The sequence below is a fragment of the Chionomys nivalis genome, chromosome 5 (genome assembly GCF_950005125.1).
Source record: "Chionomys nivalis chromosome 5, mChiNiv1.1, whole genome shotgun sequence".
Taxonomy (NCBI): Eukaryota; Metazoa; Chordata; class Mammalia; order Rodentia; family Cricetidae; genus Chionomys; species Chionomys nivalis.
This window is the reverse complement of record NC_080090.1, coordinates 55,745,044-55,772,405: the sequence shown is the minus strand read 5'-3', so window position 1 is coordinate 55,772,405 and position 27,362 is coordinate 55,745,044. Positions and strand designations below refer to the sequence as shown.

Sequence of the window (27,362 nt, the reverse complement as noted above, 5' to 3'; positions counted from 1 at the left end):
GAGGCCATGGTGGGGGGGGGGGGGGCGGGATTCCGTGGCTTGGATCCCCAACCCTTTCTCCTTGAGCTGGAACTTGAAGTTTGGGCTTTGAGCACTTGCTGTGGTCATCAGGAAGACAGCCTTCCCTGCTTCTCTTAAGTCTGGGTGCTGAGATGAGCTAAGGTCAGGGATCTTCCTCCATTTTACAAAACAAAGGAAGACCCCAAGACCTTTCCATATCTGTCAACAGGCAAACACTCCAGAGTGAATTACTTTTCAAGTGTTTTCCGTGGGCTGCCTGACTCGTGGTGTGGCAGTATCTTTTTCCTATCGTTCCTGGTCTGCAGCCCCCCAAGACATTTCATGAGGCTTGGCGTTTGCCTTTGTGTGGTTGATTTTGTCAACACCACCTACTCCAGGACATCTGTGCAGGGGATTGGCAGGATTTGGGGTGGAGAGGCAGGGGGTAGAGGACAGGCACTGCTCTCGCTCCTGGCAGCATTTCTGTGCCCTTTCTATTCTGTTCTCTTTTTCTAGTACTTGTCCGGTGTCTGGGGAGACCATATCCCTAATTAATCAGTATACATAGAAGCAGAAGATGGCAGAGGCCTTTCCCTCTAGGTATGGGTTGCCTGTTAGTGCAATAGATTGCCTTAAGACTCAAAGGGTGGCGAGCTCTTTCTTGATTGCCCTGGGCCAGGCTTTATGGGAAGGATGCTGAGGCCTCTGAGTCCTACTGGCTGACCCCCAATTCACTGGCATACAAGAAGAGATCATCCAAACCGACCTAGAAAATGGAAGTTTTACTGTTTTTAATGGAAACCCATGCCTTTTAATGGAGCGACACCTACCCATCTCCCCAGCACTGCGGGCTGTAAAGCACAGCACCTCTCCAAGCTTGGGGCAGTAACACAGGTATTTACCACTTCTGTGGATGCAGTGCATCAGGTCGTCATGGCAGAACTGTGGCTCCAGAGGGTCTGAGTATTCTAACTAGGATTTTAGGGCTGGGCCAGTCGAGCAGGCGACCATTTCCATTGAGTCTAGGATGTGGAGGAGTCAGAGCTACGCTTTCGCATATTCAGGGGTTCTGATTTGCCCAACTGAGCTAGAGAGAAGCGAGCTGGGGAGCGAGGGAGAGGTTGTTCCACACATTCTCTTTCGTCCTCTGTGGAGGCCACCTGCCTTTGTGTAGAAGCCCACCATCCCAACCAAACGCAGCCATGTTAGCAGCAAACTTCTTTGCAGTGGCAGGCCTTTCCCAGGGGACTCATGGGTAGGGGCAGGTGGGACATTTGGCTACTTGTTTACTTAAATACCTCAGTCCTGATTCTGACAGGATCACTGTAGGGCCATGGCTCATCTCTGCTGCTGCTTTACGAAGATTTTCCCCTTGACTTGGTTCCTGTGCTGTGTTCCAGATGCCAGCTGTGGGGCCTATTGCATCCGAGGAGGCACTGGGTCCCCCACTGCAGTGTACACAGCTCAGCATCTGGTTTTTCCTCTGGCTAGATACCCCAAACTGGAGTTCAAAATCTTAGACACTAGATGGCAGCAGCATGGCGGTGGCGAGCAAAAAATAAACATGTAGCCCTGTTCCTCTGAGCCCTGCCTCCATTACAAATCCCTGACCTTGACAATAGATCCTTATGTGTGACCCCTGTTGGGGCTCACAGGAACTTTCTGCACAGAGCTGTGTGATCTTAAACAAACCACTACTCCTGGGACAGGCAGGGCGGAGGATGGTAAAGACAGTGGCCCATTGGTGCTAATGTACTTAGAGTCTCTGATTTCATCTTTCAGCCAAGAATAAAACCATCACCACCAAGACAACCAGTTTCTGCAATAAAGCACTGTAGATTGGGTCTAGACAGGAGCAGGAGACGAATGCTGATACGGAGAGAGCATACAAGTCTGTTGAGATAGAACTATTACGAGTGCTATTCCAAGAGGAATCTGTGCTCCTTAGATGTGCAGATTAGAGAAACATTTCTCAGTGGACCCTAAGATGACCTCATGAAACATGTTCGGCCTCTTTTTGTCTGTTTCCGTGTCTGGAAGGAACAGTGAGGATGCTGTGGCTAAACAGGAGGAGGCCAAGAACAGGCATGTGTGTGCCTCACTGAAGACACCTAAGAACCTGTTTTATGCTAGGCACTAATTGAAAACCTCAAACGCTCCATCTTTTTTTTTTTTTTGCTTCGGGCAGTTGGGACACAGTAGAGATGGTGCCACTGTGGTGTGGCATGGCTATGAGTTAAGACCTCACGTTGCCACTTTCTTGCTAGGTGCTTGGGGCATATTACTCAATATGCCAGCATCTGTAAAGTGAAGTTTTGCAACCTGTTTGTATAGAGGGACACAGACTCCAAGGATGCGTAAGGTGCTTGGCGGACTACAGAAAGGCTCCCAGTGTATCCACAACAGCATGTAAGTGCAGGCAGACCTGAGCCACCGGTCTTGCTGTTTGGTGTAACTGATGGGGTAGAATCCTTCCTGTTTTACAGGGATCTTTAATACATGAGAACCTTCAAAAGAGATGTTATCCAGTTCAGGATAATTACCTGTGTTGAGGGTTGCTGCCCTGGGGGAATTACTTGCTATTCAGTATAAAAGGACTTGATGAGGGTGAAGGAGGGATGGCGGAGGGAAGGCTGTAATAGAGAGGAGGCTGGAAAGGGTGGGTAGGAACAAAAATGAGCTTTTCTAGTTAAGTCTTCCTGCCGCGTTAATGACCTGCTCACATGAAAAAGAAATATTTCTTCAGTACCCCAAATTAAAGGTAATATATAGAATCTATGTCAATTCAACTTTGACCTTCCCTATACCCAGAAAGGCTTTCCTTCACCTCACCCCAATGCCTTCAGGTGCTGAGGACCACTCAGTCCAGCAGTGACAGTGTCTGGCTCCCAGCTCCCAGAGCTCTTGTCTTCCAAGACTCTGATGAAAGAGGCCGAGGAGGTATAGGTGTCCATGCCACTCCCTGGAGTGTACAGAACCTGAGGAAGCCTGAGGACCACAAGAACATGGATGTGACCAGCCATAAATGACTACAAGGAGGGACAGGGGATACTGTTCTTGTGGGTTGGGGACAGAGGAGATGAGAATTCAGGAAGGTCATAGTAATGCTGTGTCTCAAAATGAGGTAAAGCAGAGGCACAGCCAAATCCCTAGGTCTTGGTCATGAGGCTGAGAAGGAACAAGCCTTTGTAGCCCAAGGAGAAGGAGGCACAGGTGGGTTAAAAATCATCCTTAGCAGAGTAGGTCAGCTGAACTTAGACAGGGAGGAAGAACCAAGGAGTTTCAGTGATGTAAAACATGGCCTTGAAGGCCCAAGGCCAGGTGATCCTCTGTTGAAAGACTTCAAAGCACATACACCAGTCTGCACAAGGTTACCACAAGCACAACTTTGGTCAGTGTAATTTTGGCACACAATCTACCACTGTTTGAAATGCCAGAGATCACAGGTGAGCCAGCTCCTCCCAGAGGAAAGGACAGTCCCAGGGGACTTGGGTGACAAGACCATGCCAAGTGTGCTAGAAAGCCTTCGTGCTTGGAAATGGATGTCTGTGGGATAGCCATGCTCAAGGAGAGTCCTGTGTGCTGTTCTGATGATGTATACCTGGAAGAAGTGGTTAAAAACCAAACTTCAGAAACATAAACCCAAGCTAACCCTGAAATACATTTAACTTGAAGTTTTGGATGATGTTCTTGAAGATAAAATTGTCTAGGGTTATTATATATAAATCAGTATTTATGGCTAAGTAAAAGTGTATTTAGACAAATTTTGTTTACCTGATTAAATGTTTCTGGAATGTGTAAATTGTCAGTTTGCACTTGAACTTGTGGTCTATGGACATTTTTGGGTGCCTGTCCTTCCCCCATTCCCCACAGCCCTATTCCCATCTCAACTCTCCATGGGCTAAAAGGACTGAGCAGCAAGAGGGAACTTACTGCAGAATTAGGAGTGAGGATCCCCATATTAAAGTCACTTGGATAGATCCATTAATACATTTTAATTCCCCAAGGTGGTTAAACTCAATGAGTATTGGGTTGCATAACTGTTGCTTACCATAATAAATCTAAACCTGATTTTTCTTTCTTAGTGTAGTCCTGGCTGGCCTGAAACTCAGAGATCATCCTGCTTCTGCCTCCCAAGTACTAGGATTAAAGGCGTGAGCCACTACTACCAGCTTTTAAGCCTGTTTAATGAACTAGTATTTTTCATCTATCTATCTATCTGTCTATCTATCTATCTATCTATCTATCTATCTATCTATCTATCATCTATCTATCTATCATCTATCTATCATCTACCTACCTACCTACCTACCTACCTACCTACCTACCTACCTATTCAGTCTTCCTTTACACAAGGTTCCATCGTTTCCTCTTCCCTCACCTGTTCAGACTGACACCAGCTTTTATTCGGAATGTATACGTGAACCCTGGGGCCAGTCTCCTAACTTTCTGCCTCTCCTCCACTGACTCTTGGAAGTGGCCAGGACTTAATTCTGTCTTTGCTATATACCCTTAACTGCTTGTCTAATTGGCCTGTTCCTTGTCTAGTTGATCTGCTCCTAAGAATGAACACCAGTTGTTTACATAATTGCTTTGCTGGTATTGATAGAACAGCTTCAAGTTCACAGGAAAATGAAGAGAGCACACACAGATGCTGTACCCCCACGGCATACTGTGCCACTGTAGACACCTGCCATCTGCTTTTGTTCTACCAGCTACCCTTTGACCAGCACTCTGTCCTCCAGCAAATCCATGGTTTTATGTAGCATTTACTTTCTTCCATGGCAAAGCTAACTATCTTCTGGCAGCAGCAGGTATTCTCGTGGGGAGAAGGTCTGTTTCCCACAGAGATGGCTCTATGCTGCTATACCTTTGAGCATGCTCATTGCCCAGCTAGAGACAGGTTATGTCTTATTCTCAGTATCTGGTCCAGTCGGTTCTTCTGGCAGGATATTTAGGTTGCTGAAGGTGACAGGAACAGTTAAGCTACTTGCTGATTAACTAAAAGTGAACTGCTTTCAACAAAAGCAGCTGGTATAGCAAATACCGACAGAGGGCCCCATGCTGGAGATGCCTATGGCAGGCCATAAAAGATCTGCGCTGGCTCTGGCCTTCCATCTGCCAGGCAGCTGTGCAGGGTCTGAAAGCCACTTCCAGATGTGGGCCGGGGGGCTTTTGCTTTTGAAGTAGTCCTTTTGTCTCACTAAACAACAAGTACACCACTCTGCAGGCCAAAGTATTTTTATCTATAAGGTACCAACTGCCTCTTTCCTATCTGACAGGCCTACTAAGGAGGAGGCTTTTAATATGAGCTTCCAAGGATGCTTGTGTAGATGACGATTAGAAAGAATATAAATACACAATAACCTGTCATTAAGAAGAGACTATTTTTGTAAATGGATTAGAGGGATGTGTGTATGTAATCAGATGGATGGAAACACAAGCAGACAGGAGACGGAAAAGGTTATATCTATGGAACAGATCAGGACAAATACTACGATACACGCAGGCCTGGGCACGGAGTGGATGTAGATGCTACAGTCAGCTAACTGTGGTGAAATCAGGAACATGGACAGAGAAGTGGACCAGAATTACAGCACCTTCAGTTTGCGTTAGTGCGAACCATCCCTAAGGCTCAGTGACGATTCAGATGAGGTACCACAAATCGTGAGACAATAGTGCAAGGTGAAGAAAAGTGCCTTGCGAAGAGAAATGGGAAGGCCCTTTTACATGATCTGATCACACACACAGAGGTCAAGAGGGAAAGGGTTTCTAAATGCAGAGAACAGAACAAGTCCTCTTTTGTTAGATAAATGACTGGAAAATATGGGTCAGAGTAGCAAAGAAATAAAAAATCAAATTTAGGATCTTAAAACAACCAACTTCTTTAATTAGAAAGCAACAAACATGCAAATGGCAAGTGTAGAAATTTATTTGGACCAACGTTTTCACAACAATGAAAATGACTTTTCAACACTGATCCAAGCTCCCACATCTGAGGGTTAGGGAAGTATTGCACTTCGCATTTTCTAGCACTCCATACACGGCAAAAGTTTCAAAAACATTTTGCTTGTTTTGTTTTACACACTCTCCCAACTCATGCACACACTCATTCCAAACCAATGTTTGGTTATCCCAAAAAAAAATGGGGAAGAACTCCAAAAAACCATAGCCTTAAATTGCACTAAAGTTCTGTAAAGAAAAAAAATATAAGAAATGTCGTATACAAATTTCAGAACATCTAAGTGCTTGCACAGAGTCCTTTATTCTTCGTCCTCATTTTCATTCTCCTGACCCGAACCTTCGGATCTGTCACCCTCCAAACGGTCTGGAAAACACAGACATGAGAATCACACAAGGTCAAAATCTTTTTAGTATCTGTTATAAATAACCACCAGAGTCTTTGTTTAAAACCATGAAAAATGTTTACCATTTAAAAAAATATGTAAAAATATACTCACTAGCATATACAGATGAGAGGTTTTTCGTTTGTTTGTTTGTTTTGAGACAGGGTCTTATGTCTCACCATGCAGCCTTGGCTCTCTTGGAACTGGCTACATAGACCAGCTTGGCCTCTAACTCAGAGATCCACCTGCCTCTCTAGGGCTAGAACTAAAGGCATACACCATTAAAACCTGTCTACATAAAAGTTTTTAAGTTGTGTGTCTGTCTGCGTGTGTGTGCACGCACACACTCATGGCTCTGTGTACATGAGTGCAGATGCCTATGGAGGCCAGAGGCATCGGATACCAGTGGAGCTGTGCAGTCAACTGTGAGCTGCCTGAGGTGAGCCCTCTGACTGAGCAGTATGTGCTCTTAACTGAGCCCTCTCCAGCCCCAATATATGTTTTTAATTTTGTCTTAAGAGGTAAATGAAGAGAGAGGGTATAAATCATATATACAATATCATGTAATTCTAAAACATACAAGATCTTGATATATTACATTTTCTCGCAGTGGTTTTCTAACACGGTTTCTTGGAGGCTAAGTTTTAATAATGGAGTCAGGTGCTGTCAAGGGAACCTGGAAAGGAGGGTGTGGGAGAGAAGAGAGTGGAGACCACACAGGTGTGTCCAACCTCTGGCACTGTGATAGGATATCATCCACAAAATTCATGCTCCAGCAGAGCAATCAAGTTGCAGAAACAAAACAAAATCTCCTTGCAAAAACAAAAAACAAAAAACAAAAAAACAAAAAACAACTCATATACTCTTTTCGGTAAGTTTATGACTTTCCATTGGGCTGCATTCACAGCTGTCCTGGGACATGTAGTCTGTGGGAGGTTTGTGTAATTCTGTTTATAAGATTTCTTAAAATTCAGCATCTTCTATGTTCTAGAAATTGTACTAACCCTAGATTACAATGATGACTAAAATAAATGCAGTTTCTTCCCTCAGGGTAGAGCATTATCTGGGGTAGAGCATTATCTGGGCCCAATATTCAAGTGCACACGCACACACACAGTTATAAACTTGGTGAGCCATTTCAGCATGCTCTCTTGGCCTTATGTCATTATACTTGCTATTCCTTTGCTTATGATATTTTGCACAATTCATTAGTAACCATGAGTCTGCACAGTACAATTATAATCCTTTTTGTGAAACTGTTCCAACTTCTTCATGAAAGTCCTTTGTGAGCCTCTCCATGATGACCCCAGTTATACTACTTGAGAACCTGTCTTCCTAGACTAGACCTTTTTAAGCTTTGGGGTAGCAAGAGTTCTATCTGTTTACTTTCTATCCTCAGGGCTTATGGTAGGATGTTCAATGAAGGTATTTAATATCATTGTTTTGTTTCTGCCATGCTGGGGATTGAACCTAGAGCTTCACAAACAGCACCATACCAAAGAGCTCTACCATAGAGAAATGAATGTAAATTTTATGAAGATAAGCTATATCACATCATGGTATAGGAAGAAGGCAATGGCAGAAGAAGAAGGCATCCTTACCACAGTAAGAATGGCGTTTAGGACATTCATGACAGACACAATTCTCCAAGTAATGAGGAAAATGTTAAGGTCAGATTAAGTAAATAGCCCACAATAGAAGGACGCCAAACACCAGACAGAAGGGGACAGTATTACAAAAACTGAGGAGAAACGATGTTTGGTGTGTCTATCATCTAGGACTTGCATGTCAGAGTACTGACATGAATACATGGCTGTCCATGAAATCCTAAGTCACGAGGAAGGTAGTTTCAAATTCAGGCTTTAACAGTCATCAGGTGGATGGCCTGGCAGGTTAGGGTTAATGTCTGAGGGACCGGAGAGGTGGCTGAGGTTAAGAGCACTGGCTGCTTTTGCAGAAGACGCAGGTTTAGTTGCCAGCACCACATAGTTAGTGGTTCACAGCCACCTGTAACTCCAGTTCTAGACTCTCCAGTACCTCCTTCTGAGCTCCCCAGGTGCCAGGCATGCATATAGAGAACATGTATATGCAGGCAAAATACTCATACTATAAGGTAAAAATAAATCTAAAGTAAAATCTTTTAATTAAAAACAAAAGGGGGTTAGTATCTGCTGGCTTTGGTGGTGTATGCCTTTAATATCAGTACTCAGGAGGCAAAGGCATGTGTATTTCTGTGAATTTGGGGCCAGCCTGGTCTATATAGCAAACTGAAGGGCAATTAGGGCTACATAGAGAGACTGTCTCAAAAAAGTTAATATTTGGTATACAGAATAGGTATTCTACAAATGATGCATAATACCTAACATGAATGCATTTATGAAATCAGTGAGATGTGATAAACATTCCTGCCTGATAAAAATGTTGTCATAGTACACACTTGATAATAATTCTACTGTTATGAATACAGATTATGCAATTTACTCTTGAATATCAGTTGTAATATATGTAGCTTTTGGATCTGTGTCATTGAACCACAGGTTATCATCTAAAGTATTGATGGGTCACTGAGATGGCTCAGTAGTTAAGAGCTGATCTGGACTCAGTTCCCAGCACCCACACAGCAGCTCTCGAGTCAAGACCGCAGTCTGTAACTGCAGTTCCAGAGGATCGAACACCCTCTTCTAGCACTGCACACACATGGTACATAAATGTACATGCAGGTAAAACCCATACACATAGAATAAAGATAAATCTTTAAAAAGTTATTGAAAAATACAGTAATATATTTTTCTCTCTTACCATGTGATATTTGTTTTTGTTTGGGGCATTATTGATTTTGAATAAATCTATATTAAAGTATATTTAGCATAACTTTGTATTTTTGTTTTTTTGTTAGCTGAGGCAGGATCTCATATCTTTCAGCCTAGCCTTGAACTTACTGTGTAGCCTCAGGTGACTTTGGACAACTTCCTCCCTCTATTTGTGTTTAGATCACCATCCAGCATTACAGTGTGTCTGAAAGTTTATGGTACAATTTTTTTTTAATATTTATTTATTTATTATGTATACAATATTCTGTCTGTGTCTATGCCTGCAGGCCAGAAGAGGGCACCAGACCTCATTACAGATGGTTGTGAGCCACCATGTGGTTGCTGGGAATTGAACTCAGGACCTTTGGAAGAGCATGCAATGCTCTTAACCTCTGAGCCATCTCTCCAGCCCCCATGGTACAATTTTGTATTATGAGAAGATCAGCTAATAAAGAGCTCTCAAGAGACTCTGTTTTCATTTTACCATTTTCCAATAAACTTAGTTTATAAGGATATAATTCATTGGGCTAAGGCAAGGGTTCCCAGAAAAAAATCCTGGTTCTGAAGTTGTTGCTTTCGTTTTTGGATCTTAAGAAAGTCACGGAAACTTCTGTAAAGTAGGGCTGACTGTTTTCAGTGCAATAATGATGTGAGTGATAGAGCAGAAGCTCTTACCGGCTCGGATATGATTCAGCGACGCCAACATTCTCAACATGAAAGAGGCTGGGACGGTAATGGTGTTTCTAGTCTCTTCCAGCATGAGTTCATTCCGAGTTATAACCTACAGCAAGTGAGACAACTATGTCAGAGTTCACACAGTAACAACATCCTTGCCTTCAAGATTATGAAACAGTTTTCAAAATCACCAAGTCTTAGGAGGAATATTTCATTCTTTTTATGTATAATGTCTACATTTCCACCTTAAAGCTAGTCAATGTCAAACAATTACTTTAACTTGAGCTTAAAGGAAGATCAGAGATTAGCATGACTTTAAAAATGTATTTATATTTATTGTAAAAAATGATGGGTTTCATGATGACTTTAGTTAGTTCAAGCATTGTCTTGTACTTTGGCCATATTTAGTCCTTTCTGCACTCTCCTGGCCCCTGTCCCAAGCAAAGCAGCAAACTACAAAACCCAACATACAGAACCAGTAGCTTTCCTATTTCCCTATAACACATGTGCTGAGAAAGAAACGAGAACGGCCCCGTTCCAACAGCATCAAAATCCATAAACACACCAGATACCCATGAACAAACCTACTCAGGAAGATGAAGACTTTCACAGTATGTAAAACAACTTAAACTGGAGAGAGAGCCTGTTAGTCAAATGTGCTGGGAAAACTGAAAATCCCCAAGTAGAATGAGGTTACAACCACATCTCTAATTCTGTCCAAAATTCAATTCAAAATGGATCATTAATGTAGGATTTGAAACTTTTAGTGTTAGGGGAGAACACTTCAAGATATAAACACAGAGAGGGACTTAATAAAAAGGACTCTAATAGCTTAAGAAATGATTCCAAGGCTGGACACATAGCATTTCATCAAATTCAAAGGCTTCTTCCCATTAACACAGTGAAAAGACAAGCCTACAGAATGGGAGTGAAATCTATGTGAACTGTGAATCCGACAGAGAGCAGAAAATTCAATATTAGAAACCAAGCCATCTAACCAGTGGAGAAAATAGTTGGACAGGAAGTTCTCAGATGAAAAACAAGTGACCAATAAATAGAAAATGTTCAACACCCTCAGCCAGCAGGGCAATGCACTACAGCAGGAAGATCTCTGCAAGTTTGAGGTCAGCCTGGTTCACATAGCCATTTCAAGGTCAGTTGAGGCTGTAAAGTGAGATTCCCCAATCAAAACAATAAAAAAAAAATTAGGCCAGGCGGTGGTGGCGCACACCTTTAATCCCAGCACTCGGGAGGCAGAGGCAGGCGGATCTCTGTGAGTTCGAGGCCAGCCTGGTCTACAAGAGCTAGTTCTAGGGCAGGCTCCAGAGCTTCATAGAGAAACCCTGACTCGAAAAACAAAAACTCTACACTGAGATATCATCTCAGCATAGGAAAACAAATGACAATGAATGCTGGAGAGGAAGTGTAAGAAAAGAGTCAGGGTGTACAGCTGGAGGCAATATAAACTGGTACAGTTCCTATCAGAATCAGTGTGATGCTTCCTCCAAAAGACTACAAGGACTACTATATGATTTACCATATCAGCCCTGTGTTAATCGCAAAGGAGTCTAAGGCAGCACACCATAGAAATACTCGTGCATACATGTGTACCACTGCAGCACTCATAAATCCAAACCAGAACCAGCCTAGACATCCACGGATAAAGAAAATGTATCTAGGGTTAAGTCAGCAGAAAGAAGGGTTAGATTATGTCCTCTGCAGAAAAATGGGTAGAAAAGAGATTACCGTGCTCAGTGGAACAGACAAGACTCAGAAAGATGGATATAGTATGTCTCTCTCTGCTCTGAAGAGTAAAGTAACATGGCGTGAAAACAGAAGTGAAGCAGGAGCAGGGAGGAAGGGCTCTGAAGGGAAAGGAGTGGCAGAGGCAAGAGAGGGGAACAGGAAGTACAGGTAAAATACCTTGTGTGTTGTCATATGCAGAACTTCACACGCACACACCCCTCTCTCACTGAGACCCATCTTTTTTTTTTTTGGTTTTTCGAGACAGGGTTTCTCTGTGGTTTTGAAGCCTGTCCTGGAACTAGCTCTGTAGACCAGGCTGGTCTCGAACTCACAGAGATCCGCCTGCCTCTGCCTCCCAAGTGCTGGGATTAAAGGCGTGCGCCACCACCGCCCGGCGAGACCCATCATTTTGTATGCTAGTTAAAAACCGTTAATGAAAATGAGTAAAACCAAGGAACTAAGGGAATCTTAAAACGTAATAAATTATCTGATCACTTGTTGCTCTACCTTTTGACACTGGTGGGGGTGAGGGTGGGGTTGAGGGGGCAGTCATAATTCCCTCTGTGAAAAACCCCAAATTAGAAAAAAGTGAAATGTCTACAATTATGAATTATGAAGGGTCACATATAGTAAGGTTATTCCCCCCCAACACACCCCCGGCTTCACTCTGTTGCTTATTAGGACAGAGTCTTGACGTGTGATTCAGTTTGACCAGAAAGAACTCTTCAGCTTCCTGGGTGCTAGAAGGTGAATTACAGACTACATAATCAATTCGTTTACAAACAAAGCACTCTTAAAAGACAAGCTTTTTCTTCTTCTTCTTTTCTCGAGACAGGGTTTCTCTGTGTATCAGCCCTAGCTGTCCTGGAACTCACTCTATAGACCAGGCTGGCCTTGAACCCACAGAGATCCACCTGCCTCTCCCTCAGGAGATCAAAGGCTTGTGCCACTGCCCAGCAGTATACACCCTTTTAATGCTTTCTGTTATACATAATAGGTATGACAATCAAACTTATTTTTCTTTAAAATATATTCCTAATCTGTTATTAAAGTCAATATTATGATTAGTAAGATAACAATCTAGTTTTTACATTTACTATTATAGATATGTTTTTATTTCATATTTCTTTCTTTCTTTTTCTTTTTTCTTTTTTTTTTTTTTTTTTGGTTTTTCAAGACAGGGTTTCTCTGTAACTTTGGATCCTGTCCTGGAATTAGCTCTTAAAGACCAGGCTGGCCTCAAACTCACAGAGATCCGCCTGCCTCTGCCTCTCAAGTGCTGGGATTAAAGGCATGCGCCACCGCCTCCTGGATCGTTTTTCTTTTTCAAAAGATTTGACCTCCTTTCTCTTTAAAGATTTGGCCTCTTCTCACTCCCCTTCTTTTCCTAATACATTGTCTCATTTTATAGTTGTGGCTGGCCTAGAACTTGCTATAAAGACCACCAGACTGACCTTTAACTTTGACATCCATCTGCCTACGCATCATGAATGCTGAGATTAAAATTTTAACTTCCTTAACTGAATTACTTTGTTTTATGTTAGCAACTAGGAACAAACTAGTTTTCTCTTAAGATAGCATTATAGATAAAAATTAAAATAGAAATATAGTAAAAGTCTTACTTCATCAGCAAGTTTTCGATTAAAAATCCTTGACTCTTCTAGTGGCGACCAGATCTTTATATCATAGTCTATACCAGATGAGGCTAGAACTAGAAAGAAAATTTATACCTTTATCATAAATTCAAGATATAAATATTAAGCATAGCTGCAAAATTAACAAAATTTGGCTTGAATGAAAACTAGTATACATATTTTTGAAGTATTTTGTTTATTTGTCTTTTGAGACAGGGTCTCTCTACATAGCCCTGGCTGTTCTGGCACTCACTATGTAGACCATGCTTGCCTGGAAATCACAGAGATCTACCTGACTCTGCCTCCTGAGTGCTGGAAATAAAGGTGTGTGCCACCACACCTGGCCAAAGATTTGTTTTAAATTGTGTGTGTGCGTGCGCATATGGGTACACAAGAGTGCAGGTGTATGCAAAGGCCAGAAGCGGGCATCAGCTTCCCTGTGAGCTACTTGATGTGGGTGCTGGGAACCAAACTTGGGTGCTCTTCAAGGGTAGTAATGTTTTTAACTGCTGAGCCATCTCTCCAGTCTTTTACCACATAATTAACTGTTAATTACAAAGGAAATTTTAAGACCTTGAAGTCACTCAAATTTGTCATATTCATTGTTTTCTTATAAAATACGTGGCCACTTCAAAAAGAAGGCAAGAGCAAGCCAATTCTATTTTATGCTAATAAATTAATTCAGACATGTGAAGTCTTAAAAAGATTTGGAGGCTTGTTTTGAATAAATGATGAGAAATTCAGTCATGCCAGACTCTATAAATCTTAAATATTTGAAGAATAAGCCTTTTAACCTGTTTCTTTAGAATATCTGTCAAAAGCACATTCTTTTCTTTCTTTTTGAGGCTGGGAACCTTTAAAAATATTTGTCCTTTGAGATTTTCACACATGCACACAAAATGTTCTGTCAAACCCCCTTCCCTTCTCTCGCTCTTCCTAGATTGTCACCCATGTATCCTTCCTAACTCTATGTACTCATTTTTAAAACCACAAATCCAGTCAGTGCTGCCAGAATGCGCATGAGTTTGGGCTATCCTCCAGCATGGGCAGCTTACCAGGAGCCACATCCCTGAGGGAAAAGGGCTCTTCCTCTACCTGCAGCACTAATTGCCTGCATCTCCTCAGCTAGGAATAGGGCTCTCTGAGCTGCTCTCCCATACATAAAAGCAAGTTCTTTGTTTTAAACCCATGTAGAGCTATAACTCTCTCTAGTAGTGCTTAGTAGGGCAATTCAGACTTCTGTAATATTGACTCCACTGATGAACAGCACCAGCAGTCTCTACACTTGCTCTATGAAAGCTGTCTTACTTGGGTCAAATGGGTGAGGCTGCAGACAGTTGACCACATGATTATCCGCTTCCAGAAGCATCAAGTGCTCAGCAGTGTGCCGATCCCAGATGAAGATATGGCCACAATCAGAACCACTCATTACGAAGTTAGCACCCCAGAAATTGGCTTCTTTTATCTGAGGGATTTTAAGAAGCATGAGGACATCTAAGTCAAAGTTATCAAAGAAAGACAGATTCCATTCCTATGTTGTAAATGAATTGATTTTAAAATTAAAGAGTGAAATACTGAAGTTCTTTTCTCCCTAAGAATCTTAAAATCATGATAGCACTTCACTGGTGAATAACATAGTGGCCACACATGGGAAGCCTCCCCCAAAAGCAGGTTTTGCTATGAGACAGTATTTGACACACAACAGGTACCTCATACATGCAAAACAAGTAAATGAGATTTCTGGACTTAAAACAGTATTATGCAAAAAATATATACATATAGATGAGCTTTCTAAAAACCATCTCATTTTAGCTCTATAAAACAATAAAACATTTCATGGGAAACAGGAATTTTTCATTAACTGTTAGCCCACATAATTAAGAAGATAAACATATCCTTAGTCAAGCAAGCAGACAAAGGAATATGGTATACTAAATAGCTACCCTATTTTAAACATACAAGAAAGGACTGTAAAAAGATCTTCACACTTAAGACATCGTCTTTAAAATCCTTTCCCCTGCAGCTGCCACTTCTGCGGGACAGCGGGGAAGGAGAGACCCTGTCGTCACACGGAGCTGCTGCTGTGCACCTGCCCACCTTGGGTTTTCATTTCTTTCTGCACTAAGCCATGAACTCGGGGTCATGTGCACACTAGGCAAGCACTCAACCATTGAGGTATGGCCTCAGCCACCTTTTAATTACTTTCATCTAAAATTCTAATTGGCAAAATGCATAAAATACAAATTAGTTTTTTCTATTAATAATGAGTATCTGATTAAGAATGACGAAATTGTTACTACTGATGACGCACACAGAGAAAGCTAATTATTTCCTCAATTCAGTTCATTTTTACCTAGAATCTCAAGAAGGTAAAAACATGATCGGCAAGTACTTTGTGGTAACACTACAGGCATACAGAACATTTTCTAGCTATGAATGGTTTAGAGTAATAGCTATATTGTTTCCTTGCACTGGGCATGCAAATTTGTGGGTTTTAAACCCTTCAACTGATTGCAGATCTCCTGGTCTATCCTGTCGATTTCAAAGATGAAGAATTAAAGCAAAGAATGATCAAAGTCAATTTTTAGCTGTTGCTTTAAAAGGTGTTGTTACTTTAAAAGGTATTGTAATTAATATATCTGTATTTTAAACTCAACCTGGATTCTGTATATAGATTTATTTTCTCATTCCAAAATAACAAAATGTGGTAAAATTAACTTTAAAAAATTTAACAGTAAATTTCTGAGGACAGCAAGCATAAACAATAAATAAATAAATTTTTATAAAAAAGCAATATCTACTTGTTCTAAGCGAAAATATTTTTTCTAACGCACATATATTTCTTTAGTAAGGTAGAGTTTTTTTGCAATATATTACAAGACTAAAAGAACCACATTTGAATAAAGGAGTAACAAAATCACCACAGGGGGGAAAAACCATGAGGCTAGGTGGTGGTGGCACCCTGGAGGCAGAGGCAGGTGGATCTCTGTGAGTTTGAGGCCAGCCTGGCCTATAGTGTGTGTTCCAGGACAGCCAAAGCTACACAGAGAAACCCTGTCTCAAACAAAACAAAACAAAACAACAACAACAACAACAAAACCCCCAGGCAACTGCACCACATCAAAGAATGCCATGAGCATCAGGTACCATTGTCCGGGAGTTGCGATGGCCCTTATAAACCATCTTTACTAGTGGCCTCCTGATGTTCAAAGTATCCAGTTCTTCCATCTCTTTCCTTTCTTTTCTCCTCCTGAAGAACTCCTGGATGCGGGCAACAGCGGAGCGTCTGTGTATTACAAATTCAAACAAAACAAAAATAAACATTCACAGGCAACTTCTGAATAATGATGAAAAATGTCAAAATACAGTAAGTCTATATTTCAAACACATTATTTTAATAAAGCACCCCCAATCAAAAGCATAAAAAGGCAGAGTTCATCACAGCAGTTGAGTTACTACAAGATATTTTAGTTCAGTGATCACTTAGGAAATTGGTACTGGTTGAAAAAGAAAATAGCATGCGACACAGTAGTTTCTAAAGTACTGTTTTATAAAATCAAACAGACAAAATTCATGTGCAATTTTATTTCAAACAAAACATCCTGTTCACCTTGTTTGGTGGCCTAGGTCTGGAGTCACCTGGGGGTTAAAGGGGATCAGGAACCAAGACCAGCTCTGACTTCAAAGTGGATTTTGAAGCCTGGGCTACTTGAGACATTGTCTCAAAATAAACAAAAACCCAATGCCCTGTTCAATTTTTTAAGTATTTCTCTTCACAAAGGCCATAAAGAGAACCCCAAGGAAGATAAGAACATGGAGCAGTGGTGAACTAATACTCTGACACAGTTTAAAGATGTTCCAAGAGCAGACCAGTCAAGAGGAGAATAAATATCAGTAAGAGACAAAATGAAAACCTTCAAGTAAGCGACTCTTTTATATGGCTCCACACTAAAGGAGAAACTTGCAGGTAAAGAGACAGATTCCACCCTCTCTCCAAAGGGGCGGATGGTAGCAGCAGCTACGCAAGAACAAAGGACTCTTTTTAAGATTGATTTTATTAGTACGGGAATTTTCCTGTCTCCACTTCCCACCTCAAGGAAGGAGCACCGGGATTACTGACATATCTACTACGCCTGGCTTTGCATGGGTTCTACCAGCTCAAACTCAGATCCTCATGCCTATGTGGTCTTCTCCCTAGCACATCCCAGCTTCCTTAGCCTGATACTGTAATAACCACTCAGGCTGATGTACTCACTGAAGTTCCCTTATCTTTCCTGGAAAGTATGCCTTTGCATAAGTATAACTTATTTATTGTGTTGTTAGGTTTCCGATGACTGAAAATGGGCCACCATCACCATACGACACATCTTTTGGTAAACACATGCTCATGTCGGCTGTGTCCTAGGAGTGCACCGCACTGTAGAGTGTGCACCAGGCTCGCCTACAGTAAACAGTCCCAGTTTAGGAACATGATTGCACAGATTCATACTCCTTCCGGCAGCATACTGTAGTTCCAGAACACAGCATTTTTGAAAAAAATTAAACAATATATATTGAATTTAAAATATACATAAAGCTTGACTTAGCAACTTTACATATTAAAAAAGTCTTGGGAAAGCTGGGTCCTGGTGCATACCTTTAATCCCAGCACTTGGGAGGCAGAGGCAGAAGTATCTCTGTGAGTTCGAGGCCAGTTTGGCCTACATAGAAAGTTCCAGGACAGCCAGGGCTACACAGAGAAACCGTGTCTCAAATTACCAAAAAGTCTTGTAGAAAAACTGAAAATACAAATATATATTTCCTTACTAAAAACTGTAACTGATACAGGCTAGGCATTAATTTAAATGGTCATACAGAAACAAATTTATATATTCATAGAAAAGGGTTGGAAACAGCAAATTGTTAGAATTTTAATAATGATGTTACAATTACACATTACCGTTTAAAATATTTTGTTTTCTATAAAAATTGCTATACTCTACACTATTCAGGAAAATGAAAAGCATTAACAAAATTGCTCTACAGCTGTGAGAGTTTAGTGGCTGAGTATTTGATGAGCTTGCTTACTAAAGGACTAAGGTAGCATATGTAAAATTAATTGATTCAGAACTTCCAAATCACTAATGAATAGTAGCAGTTATTATTCTATTTGGGAGAAACATTTAATAGATTGAGAAAAACAAAAACAAACACAAGGTAACCCAGCTGAGTGACGATGTATCTGATCAAGCCAAGCCCCATTCATGACAGAAACTGTACCACAGTAAGACAGAAAGGAACATTGGGACCCTTGTATAAGCTACTCACAGGAACCCTAACTACCCACCTAAACACACCAGTGGGGCATTCTTCCCACAGTTAGGGGTAAAGTGTGATACCTGATACAATTATTAGCTGGCACAGTAAGGAAAAAAATGGAGGAGAAAGAAAATTTGCATTTGTAGACCATATAATTTCTACATAAAAATAAAAATAACTTATAAGCTAATTAATAGAAATACTAGAAAAGTAATGTGGCTGGAAATACAATTAGGATACAAATCAACTGCATTTCTAAAAATCAGCAATACACGATCAGTATAAAAATGTAAAAGATCTCTGTGAGTTCGAGTCCAGCCTGGTCTAGAAGAGCTAGTTCCAGGACAGGAACCAAAAAAAAAAAAAAAAAAAAAGTAAAAGAACACATTTGTTACAAAAATTAAAATTCTTATAAAAGATTTGTAAAATTTCTTTGTAAAAAATTACAAAATGTTACTGTGTGAGTTTGTGTGTGTACAGGTGTGCCTATCCTCTCCGGTGTCTCCTTCAACCACGTACACCTTATATTACTCCAGACAGGTCTCTCACTGAAATTGGAGCTCCTGTTTCAGATAGACCTGCTGGCTGGGCAACCCTGAGGTTCATTTCTTTCCACCCACCCAGATGCTATGGTTACAGTCACATGCACTATGCCTAACTTTTGTGTGCATGCTGGGAATCTAAACTCAGGTCCCCATGCTTGCAAAGCAAGCACTTCACCCACTGAGCCATCTCCCCAGCCACTGAAAGACGTTTTCAAAAGTTTAAATAAATACAAAGATAACTGTATTATACTCACCTTTCACTGAAATTTATATATTTGCCACAACTATAACCATCATCTGAGGATTTATGTGTGGAACTTAGAAGCTGATTTTAAGACAAACTGAAGGTTCAGGACAATGGCAGTGCATGCCTGTAGTCTCAGCTATTCTGGAGGCAGAGGCAAGAAGATATCTGCTTGAGCTATGCTCACAGGGTGCCCACCACCAAAATGATCAACCCTCCTAAATGGTTCTCCTTGTTACCTAGTTTCTCTGGGGTCTTAAGAAGTAGCTAAATAATTTAAGAATATCACAGACCAAGTTGATATAGAACCCATAAATATGTCCCTAATTGAAACGCTGCAGCGGCACACATTTTTTAGTAGAATGTTGAAGTGAGTCCCATATTCTATCGGTCGTCTACCCATGCCTGGCTTACTGTAAAAAGTAGCCAAACTAAGAAGTGGCGTGTTTTTCTGACCTTATCAGTTTCTAAAACAAAGTAGTACATAAAATATTTAGTAACAATCCGAATGAAAAAATAGGTGATTTTCTATACGGAATACAGAAATAATAAGGCAAGCCAAAAATTAACATAAATCTATAGTAATTCTTCACTAAGACTATCCCCAGTAAATTTGAGTTCAGTTTTGCTTTTTAAAACAAGTTTTATTACTATTATTATATGTATAGTTGAGGGCGCATATGGCCTGCACTGTGAGTGTGGCAGCTGAGAACAACTTTGTGGAGTCCCCTTTCTTCCCTCCACCTTTATGAGGGGCCAGGAGATCCAGTGCAGGTCACCAGCTAAAGCCACGTCACAGGCCCTCATTTTTGTTTTTATGCTGGTGTTTGGAAGCATTTTTGACATTAAAGCATATTTGAAGTCAATAATTTTGCAAATGATTCTATTATTGGTTGTCACCCCATTGTTTAAATGGACCACATTTTCTTTTCTCATTCTTCATGGAGGGGCATGTAGGTTCTATCCAGGATCTGGCTATTACAAATAAAGCTGCTATGAACATAGTTGAGCAAATGTCCTTATGGTACGATTGAGCATCCTTTGGGTATATGCCCAAGAGTGCTATCATTCAACTATGTTCATAGCAGCTTTATTTGTAATAGCCAGAACCTGGGAACAACCTAGATGCCCCTCAACTGAAGAATGGATAAAGGAAATGTGGTACATTTACACAATGGAGTATTACTCAGAGGTTAAAAACAATGACATCTTGAAATTTGCAGGCAAATGAGTGGAACTAGAAAAACCCATCCTAAGTGAGGTAACCCAGACTCAGAAAGAGAAATGCAGTATATACTCACTCATAAGTGGACAGCAGGCGTAAAGCAAAGGATAACCAGCCTACAGTCCACCACCCCAGAGAAGCCAGGTAACAAGGAGAACCCTTGGAAGGGGAAATAGACAAGATCTCCTGAGAAAATTGAGAGTGTGGGGGGAGGGAGGGAAGAAGGGGAGGGGAAGAGAGAAAGGAAGCAGGAGGAGAACATGAAGGAACTGGATGGCCAAGATGGGCAAAGGACAGAGAGGGACAGTAAGGAAAGATAATTCTTGATTGAGGGAGCCATTATGGGGTAGCAAGAAACCTGGTACTAGGGAAATTCCCAGGAATCCACAAGGATGACCCCAGCTAAGACCCTAAGCAATAGTGGAGAGAGTGCTTAAACTGGCCTTCCCCTGAAATAAGATTGGTGATCTTAATTGTCATCACAGAACCTTCATCCAGCAACTGATGGAAGATGATGCAGAGATCCACAGCTAAGCACTGGGCCAAACTCCCAGAGTCCAGTCAAAGAGAGGGGGGAGCAATAATATGAGCAAAGAGATCAAGACCATGATGGGGAGACTCACAGAAACAGTTGATCTAGCTAAATATACTCACTGATTCCTGACTCTGGACTGACAGCGGGGGAACATAGGCATAACTAGTCCCTCTGAATGTGGTGACAGTTGTATGGCTGGGGCAGTCTGTGGAGCCACTGGCAGTGGGACCAGGATTTATCCTTTGTGCTTGAACTGGCTTTTTGGAACTCTTTCCTTTTGGAAGGATACCATGCTCAGCCTAGATATATTGGGGAGGGCCTTGGTCCTACTTCAAAGTGATGTGCCAGACTTTGTTGACTCACCATGGGAAGCCTCACCTTCTCTAAGGAGTGGATAGGGGCTGTGGTGGGGGAAGTGGGAGGAAGGAGGGAGAGGGAACTGGGATTGGTATGAAAAATGAGAAAAGACTGTTTTATTTTTATTTATTTATTTATTTTTAAAAAAGTTCCTAAATGCTGGAGACTACCAGGTTGTGGGACTGTGTCCACTCCACTCTGGCCAATCCATCTCTTAAAGTACATTTAATGAAGGAGACTGGAGAGAGGGAGTGGGGACTATTCAACAGACTAAGAGATAGGATGAGATCACAGGAGAAAAGGAGAGGAGAACAAGTACCATTTTATTTATTATTCAAAGAAATAATATGATATGTAGCATTTGAAATACAGTAAGGCATATTCATAAAATATAACACAGTCCCTTGTGAGAACTGTCATATCTGTGAGTTTTATTTTTCTTATTTACTTCAGCAGAAATTTATAGAAGGGGTAACAGAGCAGCTGTGTGCATGTGACCTCAGGAAAACACTGTTGTATAATTAGAAATATACTTAAGGAATGTCTACATAAAGCCTAAAGGGCGACATCTTCTGTTTCAGCATCAGTCACTGCCTTTTACATCGTCTACTCTATAGTTTTAGCCTCAGTAAGACTCAATTAAACCAACATGTTACTTTTTAGTTGTAATCTTCATTTTAAAAGCAGAAACCAGCTTTGAGTACAGGTATATAAAATTTAGTAAGTTAAAAACATCAAAAAGCCTTGAAATAAATTCCATTTTGGTGTCATTAAATTAAAAAGTGACAGTCAGTAGTAGAATCATTTGCAAAATTATTGACTTCAAATATGCTTTAATGTCAAAAATGCTTCCAAACACCAGCATAAAAACAAAAATGAGGGCCTGTGACGTGGCTTAGCTGGTGACCTGCACTGGATCTCCTGGCCCCTCATAAAGGTGGAGGGAAGAAAGGGGACTCCACAAAGTTGTTCTCAGCTGCCACACTCACAGTGCAGGCCATATGCGCCCTCAGCTATACATATAATAGTAATAAAACTTGTTTTAAAAAGCAAAACTGAACTCAAATTTACTGGGGATAGTCTTAGTGAGGAATTACTATAGATTTATGTTAATTTTTGGCTTGCCTTATTATTTCTGTATTCCGTATAGAAAATCACCTATTTTTTCATTCGGATTGTTACTAAATATTTTATGTACTACTTTGTTTTAGAAACTGATAAGGTCAGAAAAACACGCCACTTCTTAGTTTGGCTACTTTTTACAGTAAGCCAGGCATGGGTAGACGACCGATAGAATATGGGACTCACTTCAACATTCTACTAAAAAATGTGTGCCGCTGCAGCGTTTCAATTAGGGACATATTTATGGGTTCTATATCAACTTGGTCTGTGATATTCTTAAATTATTTAGCTACTTATAAGAAGATAGCATTGAAAAATCAGAATCTTAAAACATAGCAGAGTTAGACTTGAAAAAAAAGAACATATGAATGACAAAAACTTCTAATTATTATGCCAATTAAATTTTAAAGAAAACATAAGTTGCATTCTTCGACCAACTTCAAAGCAAGTAACTGGTATTTGCAGGACCCCATCAGACAGCAGTTACGTGTTGCCACACGGAGGGAATGCAGTCACATCTGCACACAGGACATCTTTTCATTCTACTCCCATGCAGTACATGCAGATCAATACAGTCTGTGAAAAGCAACTTGTTGACAGTGCTTAGCACTTAGGAGTTCATAAGGTCAAAGGAGGTTATTAACTGTTAATAGGTAAGGTGGTTAACTGTGAGAAGAGAGGACCTGGTAAATCCACCATAAAGAAGAAATGAAGGAGCACTCTGAATTACCTCATTATTCTATCACCTACTGCTGTTCCTCTGATATTAAATCTAGTGAAGGGAACATAATAACTAATGTCACTTATGAAGATTTAAAAAAACCAAATATGTAAAGCATTATAGTCACCACTTTTGTCATCAGTCATCTCAAGCTAAAGGCTTTTGTTCCCCTCTGTGATCGTCCCTGAAGTGACGAATGTGCAGGAAGAAATCAAGGAAACAGATATACTCACTGAATAAGATCAGAAGGAAGACTGCAGTGAACCTCTTTTCCTTCACAGTAAGTCAGCCCTAATCCTGCCATAACGTGGGGCAGGACTGACTTTGAACACCTCCAGTTGCAGAACCTCAGGGCTGAACTACACTTTGGGAAATAAGCCATGAAGCTGACTCTGAACCACAAAACAGGAACAAGCAAATGGAGTACCAGGGCTTTTAACTCCCTAGGAACCCTAGGTTTTCTCTTTGATGATTTTGTCTGCAATTTTCTTTAATAAAGAAAGTGGAATCATTAAATGAATCATAAATAATGAGTGAAGAAATGCTGGTATGCCAGCATCTCTTTTTATAGTATGAAGAATTCTGGCTCCACAGAATCTGGAAAGACTGGATGGACCAAAATTTCTCTGCAAATGATATACACTTTAGAAATAATGGCACGGTAGAAGGCAAGAGGGGAGGAAGGGAAGAGAATGGCGAAAAATGTATAGCTCAATAAAAACAATAAAAAGGTAAAAATAATTAATGGAGCAATATGGGCTGAATACTTTAAATCATTAGGAAGAACTCATTAGAACTATAACAATTTAGCTATTCAGTGCACTAAGTAAGGGCTTCACAAAGTCTTATTTGCTTGTCTTTTTCAGAGTAATTTTGTTTTCTTCTTTGATTTATCAAGAAAAAAAAGTCATCATTCCATTTACTCCATGATGAAGCTGGCACTGTAAGAGGAGCTTACAAGAAAATTACCTAAGAAAAAAGCTTGCTGGGTGTGGTGCTGCACATCTTTAATCCCAGCACTCTGGAGGCAGGAGCAGAGTTCAAGGCCAGCCAGGGCTGCACAGTGAGTTCCAGGTCAGCCAGGGCTGCACACAATGAGATCCTGTCTTCAAAAGAAAAGAAAGAAAAGCCAGGCACTTTCTCATTCCCAGGGTACATTCTGATGTTCACAAATCCAGCATATGAAATTAGTGAAGGAATAAACATACCAATTTTACTTGTTTTTAATACCACCATTAGTGAACACAATGTATTTTTACCAGTTTATTTTATACTTAATGGTTTATGCTTTCATCCTAGAAAAAGAGGACCCATTTCTTTTAAAATCTGAATTTCTGCCAGTAAAGACATTAAGAGATATAGCCAGGTTCTCTCTGTGACTATCTGTTATAAAGCAGGCACCAGCAAACTGCTTTTATGTTAAATTTTGGTCAGTTATTTTTATGACCTTTAAGCTAAGGACAGTTTTCTCATTTTTAAATGGTTACATTTAAATAGCTATATAAGTTCCTATGCAATAGTTTCCACTTTACCTCATGGCTAGCAAAGCCTAAATTATTTATTATCTTGCCCTTTGGAAAAAAAGTCTGAATACCTCTATTATAGAGTTCCAGCTGTTTTTACACAGACTTGCTATAGTTAGAGAAGAGCATTCACATTTAAATTACCTAGGTTGCTGCTATGGCCTTTATTTTTCAAGGCATTGCCTTATCATGCTTCATTTCAGCCTCAAAATGCAAACTGGCTTAGTACTTAACAGAACTTTAAGAATTCTAATAGTCAAGTATGGTGGCCCTGCTTGTAACCCACCCTGGTGGTGGGGGCCACCTTCAAATACACAGCAAGTTCAAAAATGCAAAAAGAATGCAAGCAGTTGAATTATGGAAATCATTACTCTGTAGTACAAGGGCTGTTTGGTATTTTAAATTAAATATATATATCAAGGGCTTAACTATATGAAACTTTTAAGACTTCATTTAAAAGTTTAAATTTAGAAAACAATAAAATTAAAATTAAAATCAGGGCAAAATTGTGACATATACTATATAGCTTTTTGGAGAAATTTAAATAAAAATTTAACTAACTGTACATTTAACTTTTTAACTATTTGACTTTTACCATTCTCACTATGAGGACCATTTCTCTACCCTAACTAAATTAATTGACTGGGCTTTTTAAATGGCAGCAAGAGTGTCCTGGGGCACGCTGACGGGTCACTGCGCTTCCAGCCCGGGCCTCGAGTCGTCAAATGGCGGCAGAGTGACTAAGATTGCGTTCTGCTAGCTGGGTGTTTCACCAATGTGTAGCATGTACCTTTGCCTCTTCAGAGACAGAAAGTAGCCCAAATATTGCTACTTTTACAAGATGGGAAATGATTTGGGTTCTTACAAGTCAATTCTCTTAAAACTTGCTCCTTTCAAAATATAAGTCAATCTATTATTTACCTCCAAATTTAGAAGCAACAAACTGGGCCTGAGGCCATGGCAAATGGTCCATCACTAAGCAGTAACAAGATGGCAGCAGCCTCAGGATGATGCAGAGGGCAGACACAGCAGGCACACTCTTTACCCTAGTTACACAGCAAGTGGAGCTAGGGAAGCTGGACACCACAGAAAGACCAGATTCTAGAGTCTTGTTTTTATCACTTACAAGCTTCTGGTAAAGAGCTAGGAGGAGAGGCTAGATGTGCCTCTTGCCTGTAATACCATTACTTCAGAAGCTAAAGCAGAAGATTACTTTGAATTCAAGGCCCCAGGACTACAAAATGAGGCAACAAAAAAGCATATCCAAATAAACAAACAAACAAATGAAAACAACAACAAACCTGGGGAAAGACATAGCAAGTCTCAAGGGAACCGGTTATAATGCTGAAAGAGCGCTACAGTGGCATTAGCATCACCTCAGTTGGTGATTTACACAGGCGAAATTTTACTTAGTTTCAGATACTTAGTTTTCTCTTGCTTTGAATGGCTTGTATATTTTCTTCTGCAATAAATTTTTAAGTTTCCTGAAGAGTAAGAATTTTAATATTATTTCTGTTGCTAGCCTATAAATTTATGTCCTATAAAAGTTAAGTAATATACAGGCCAAACTTAGGTCAAGGAACCTGACTATACAGATTGTTAAATAATATCCGGTCTTTAAAAGTTTAATTTAAGCTCATGCATAAAGAGGAGGCAGTTCCATGCTGCTATCCATAAATACCAACCTTCTAAATATTTGACTAATCTAATTCAAAATCTGAATTTTCTAGGTTAATCAAGTTATCAGGTATCAACTTCGTGGCAGATGAAACCTTTGGAGAATAAGCAATCACCTAAATATTATAAAAATGGTGATGTTTTAGAAATCAGCAGTTTGATTTTCAACTTGTGCTGTGCTTGGTAACTTTACCTGTATACATTAAGTAGTAATGACTTTGTAAGGAATAGAACAAAGTTTTCTTTGCATGTGTGTGTGTGTGTGTGTGTGTGTGTGTGTGTGTGTGTATCCTGAGCCAGAGGATGGTGCAACATGCCTGTAACCTTGGCATTTGGATTGAGAGATCAAGGTCAGCTTGGGTTACAGAGCCAGCTAGGGCTAATAGTAACATTCTATTTCAAAACAAAACAATGATCAATCAAAAACCATGGGAGGTTGATAATTAACAGGTAGAAGGCATTTTATCAATCTTTAAGTAGGAATATAAGGAAAGATTATTTGAATAGTGCCCGAGCAAAGTAAACATTTTTCAGAGCTGACGGAGGAACATCTCTTTCCACGGTTAGCAGAGCAGCTTCACTGAGCTGCAGCTGGCACAGCCAATCTTGCTGCGATTGTTTTTCAGGATTAGGTAGTCTTACACAGAAAATACATCGGTTGCTAATAACATTATCAGTATTTTCAATGTGAGCCAGGTCCTGCGACTGACTCATTTTCATAACCCCACTTGACATATAAAGGAAACCAAACCTTTGAATCAATAAGTACTGTATATGGGAAAACATTGTTAGGAGGTGGTGGATTCAAACCCAAGTAATGATGTTCTTAACAACTTGACAGCATTGTTACTGTTTTGTTTTTGATTTTTAAATGTATTTCATTCTTTATCCGAGGTTACTCTG

The 27,362-nt window shown here is 40.4% G+C and overlaps 1 protein-coding gene across 4 annotated transcripts in view; it reads right to left on the bottom strand.

Annotated features, from left to right (window-relative positions):
- Positions 1 to 5,910: 5,910 nt before the first annotated feature.
- Dcaf6 (DDB1 and CUL4 associated factor 6) overlaps positions 5,911 to 27,362 on the bottom strand; it is a 117,225-nt gene continuing 95,773 nt past the window's right edge. For all 4 annotated transcript variants that reach the window (XM_057769844.1, XM_057769845.1, XM_057769846.1 and 1 more), the window contains 5 exons: positions 16,360 to 16,498; positions 14,521 to 14,677; positions 13,201 to 13,289; positions 9,833 to 9,938; positions 5,911 to 6,328 (listed from right to left, as the gene is read on the bottom strand). In XM_057769844.1, the coding sequence (XP_057625827.1) occupies positions 6,264 to 6,328; positions 9,833 to 9,938; positions 13,201 to 13,289; positions 14,521 to 14,677; positions 16,360 to 16,498 (556 nt within the window). In that variant the 3' untranslated portion in view covers positions 5,911 to 6,263. The remainder of the gene's footprint in view (positions 6,329 to 9,832; positions 9,939 to 13,200; positions 13,290 to 14,520; positions 14,678 to 16,359; positions 16,499 to 27,362) is intronic.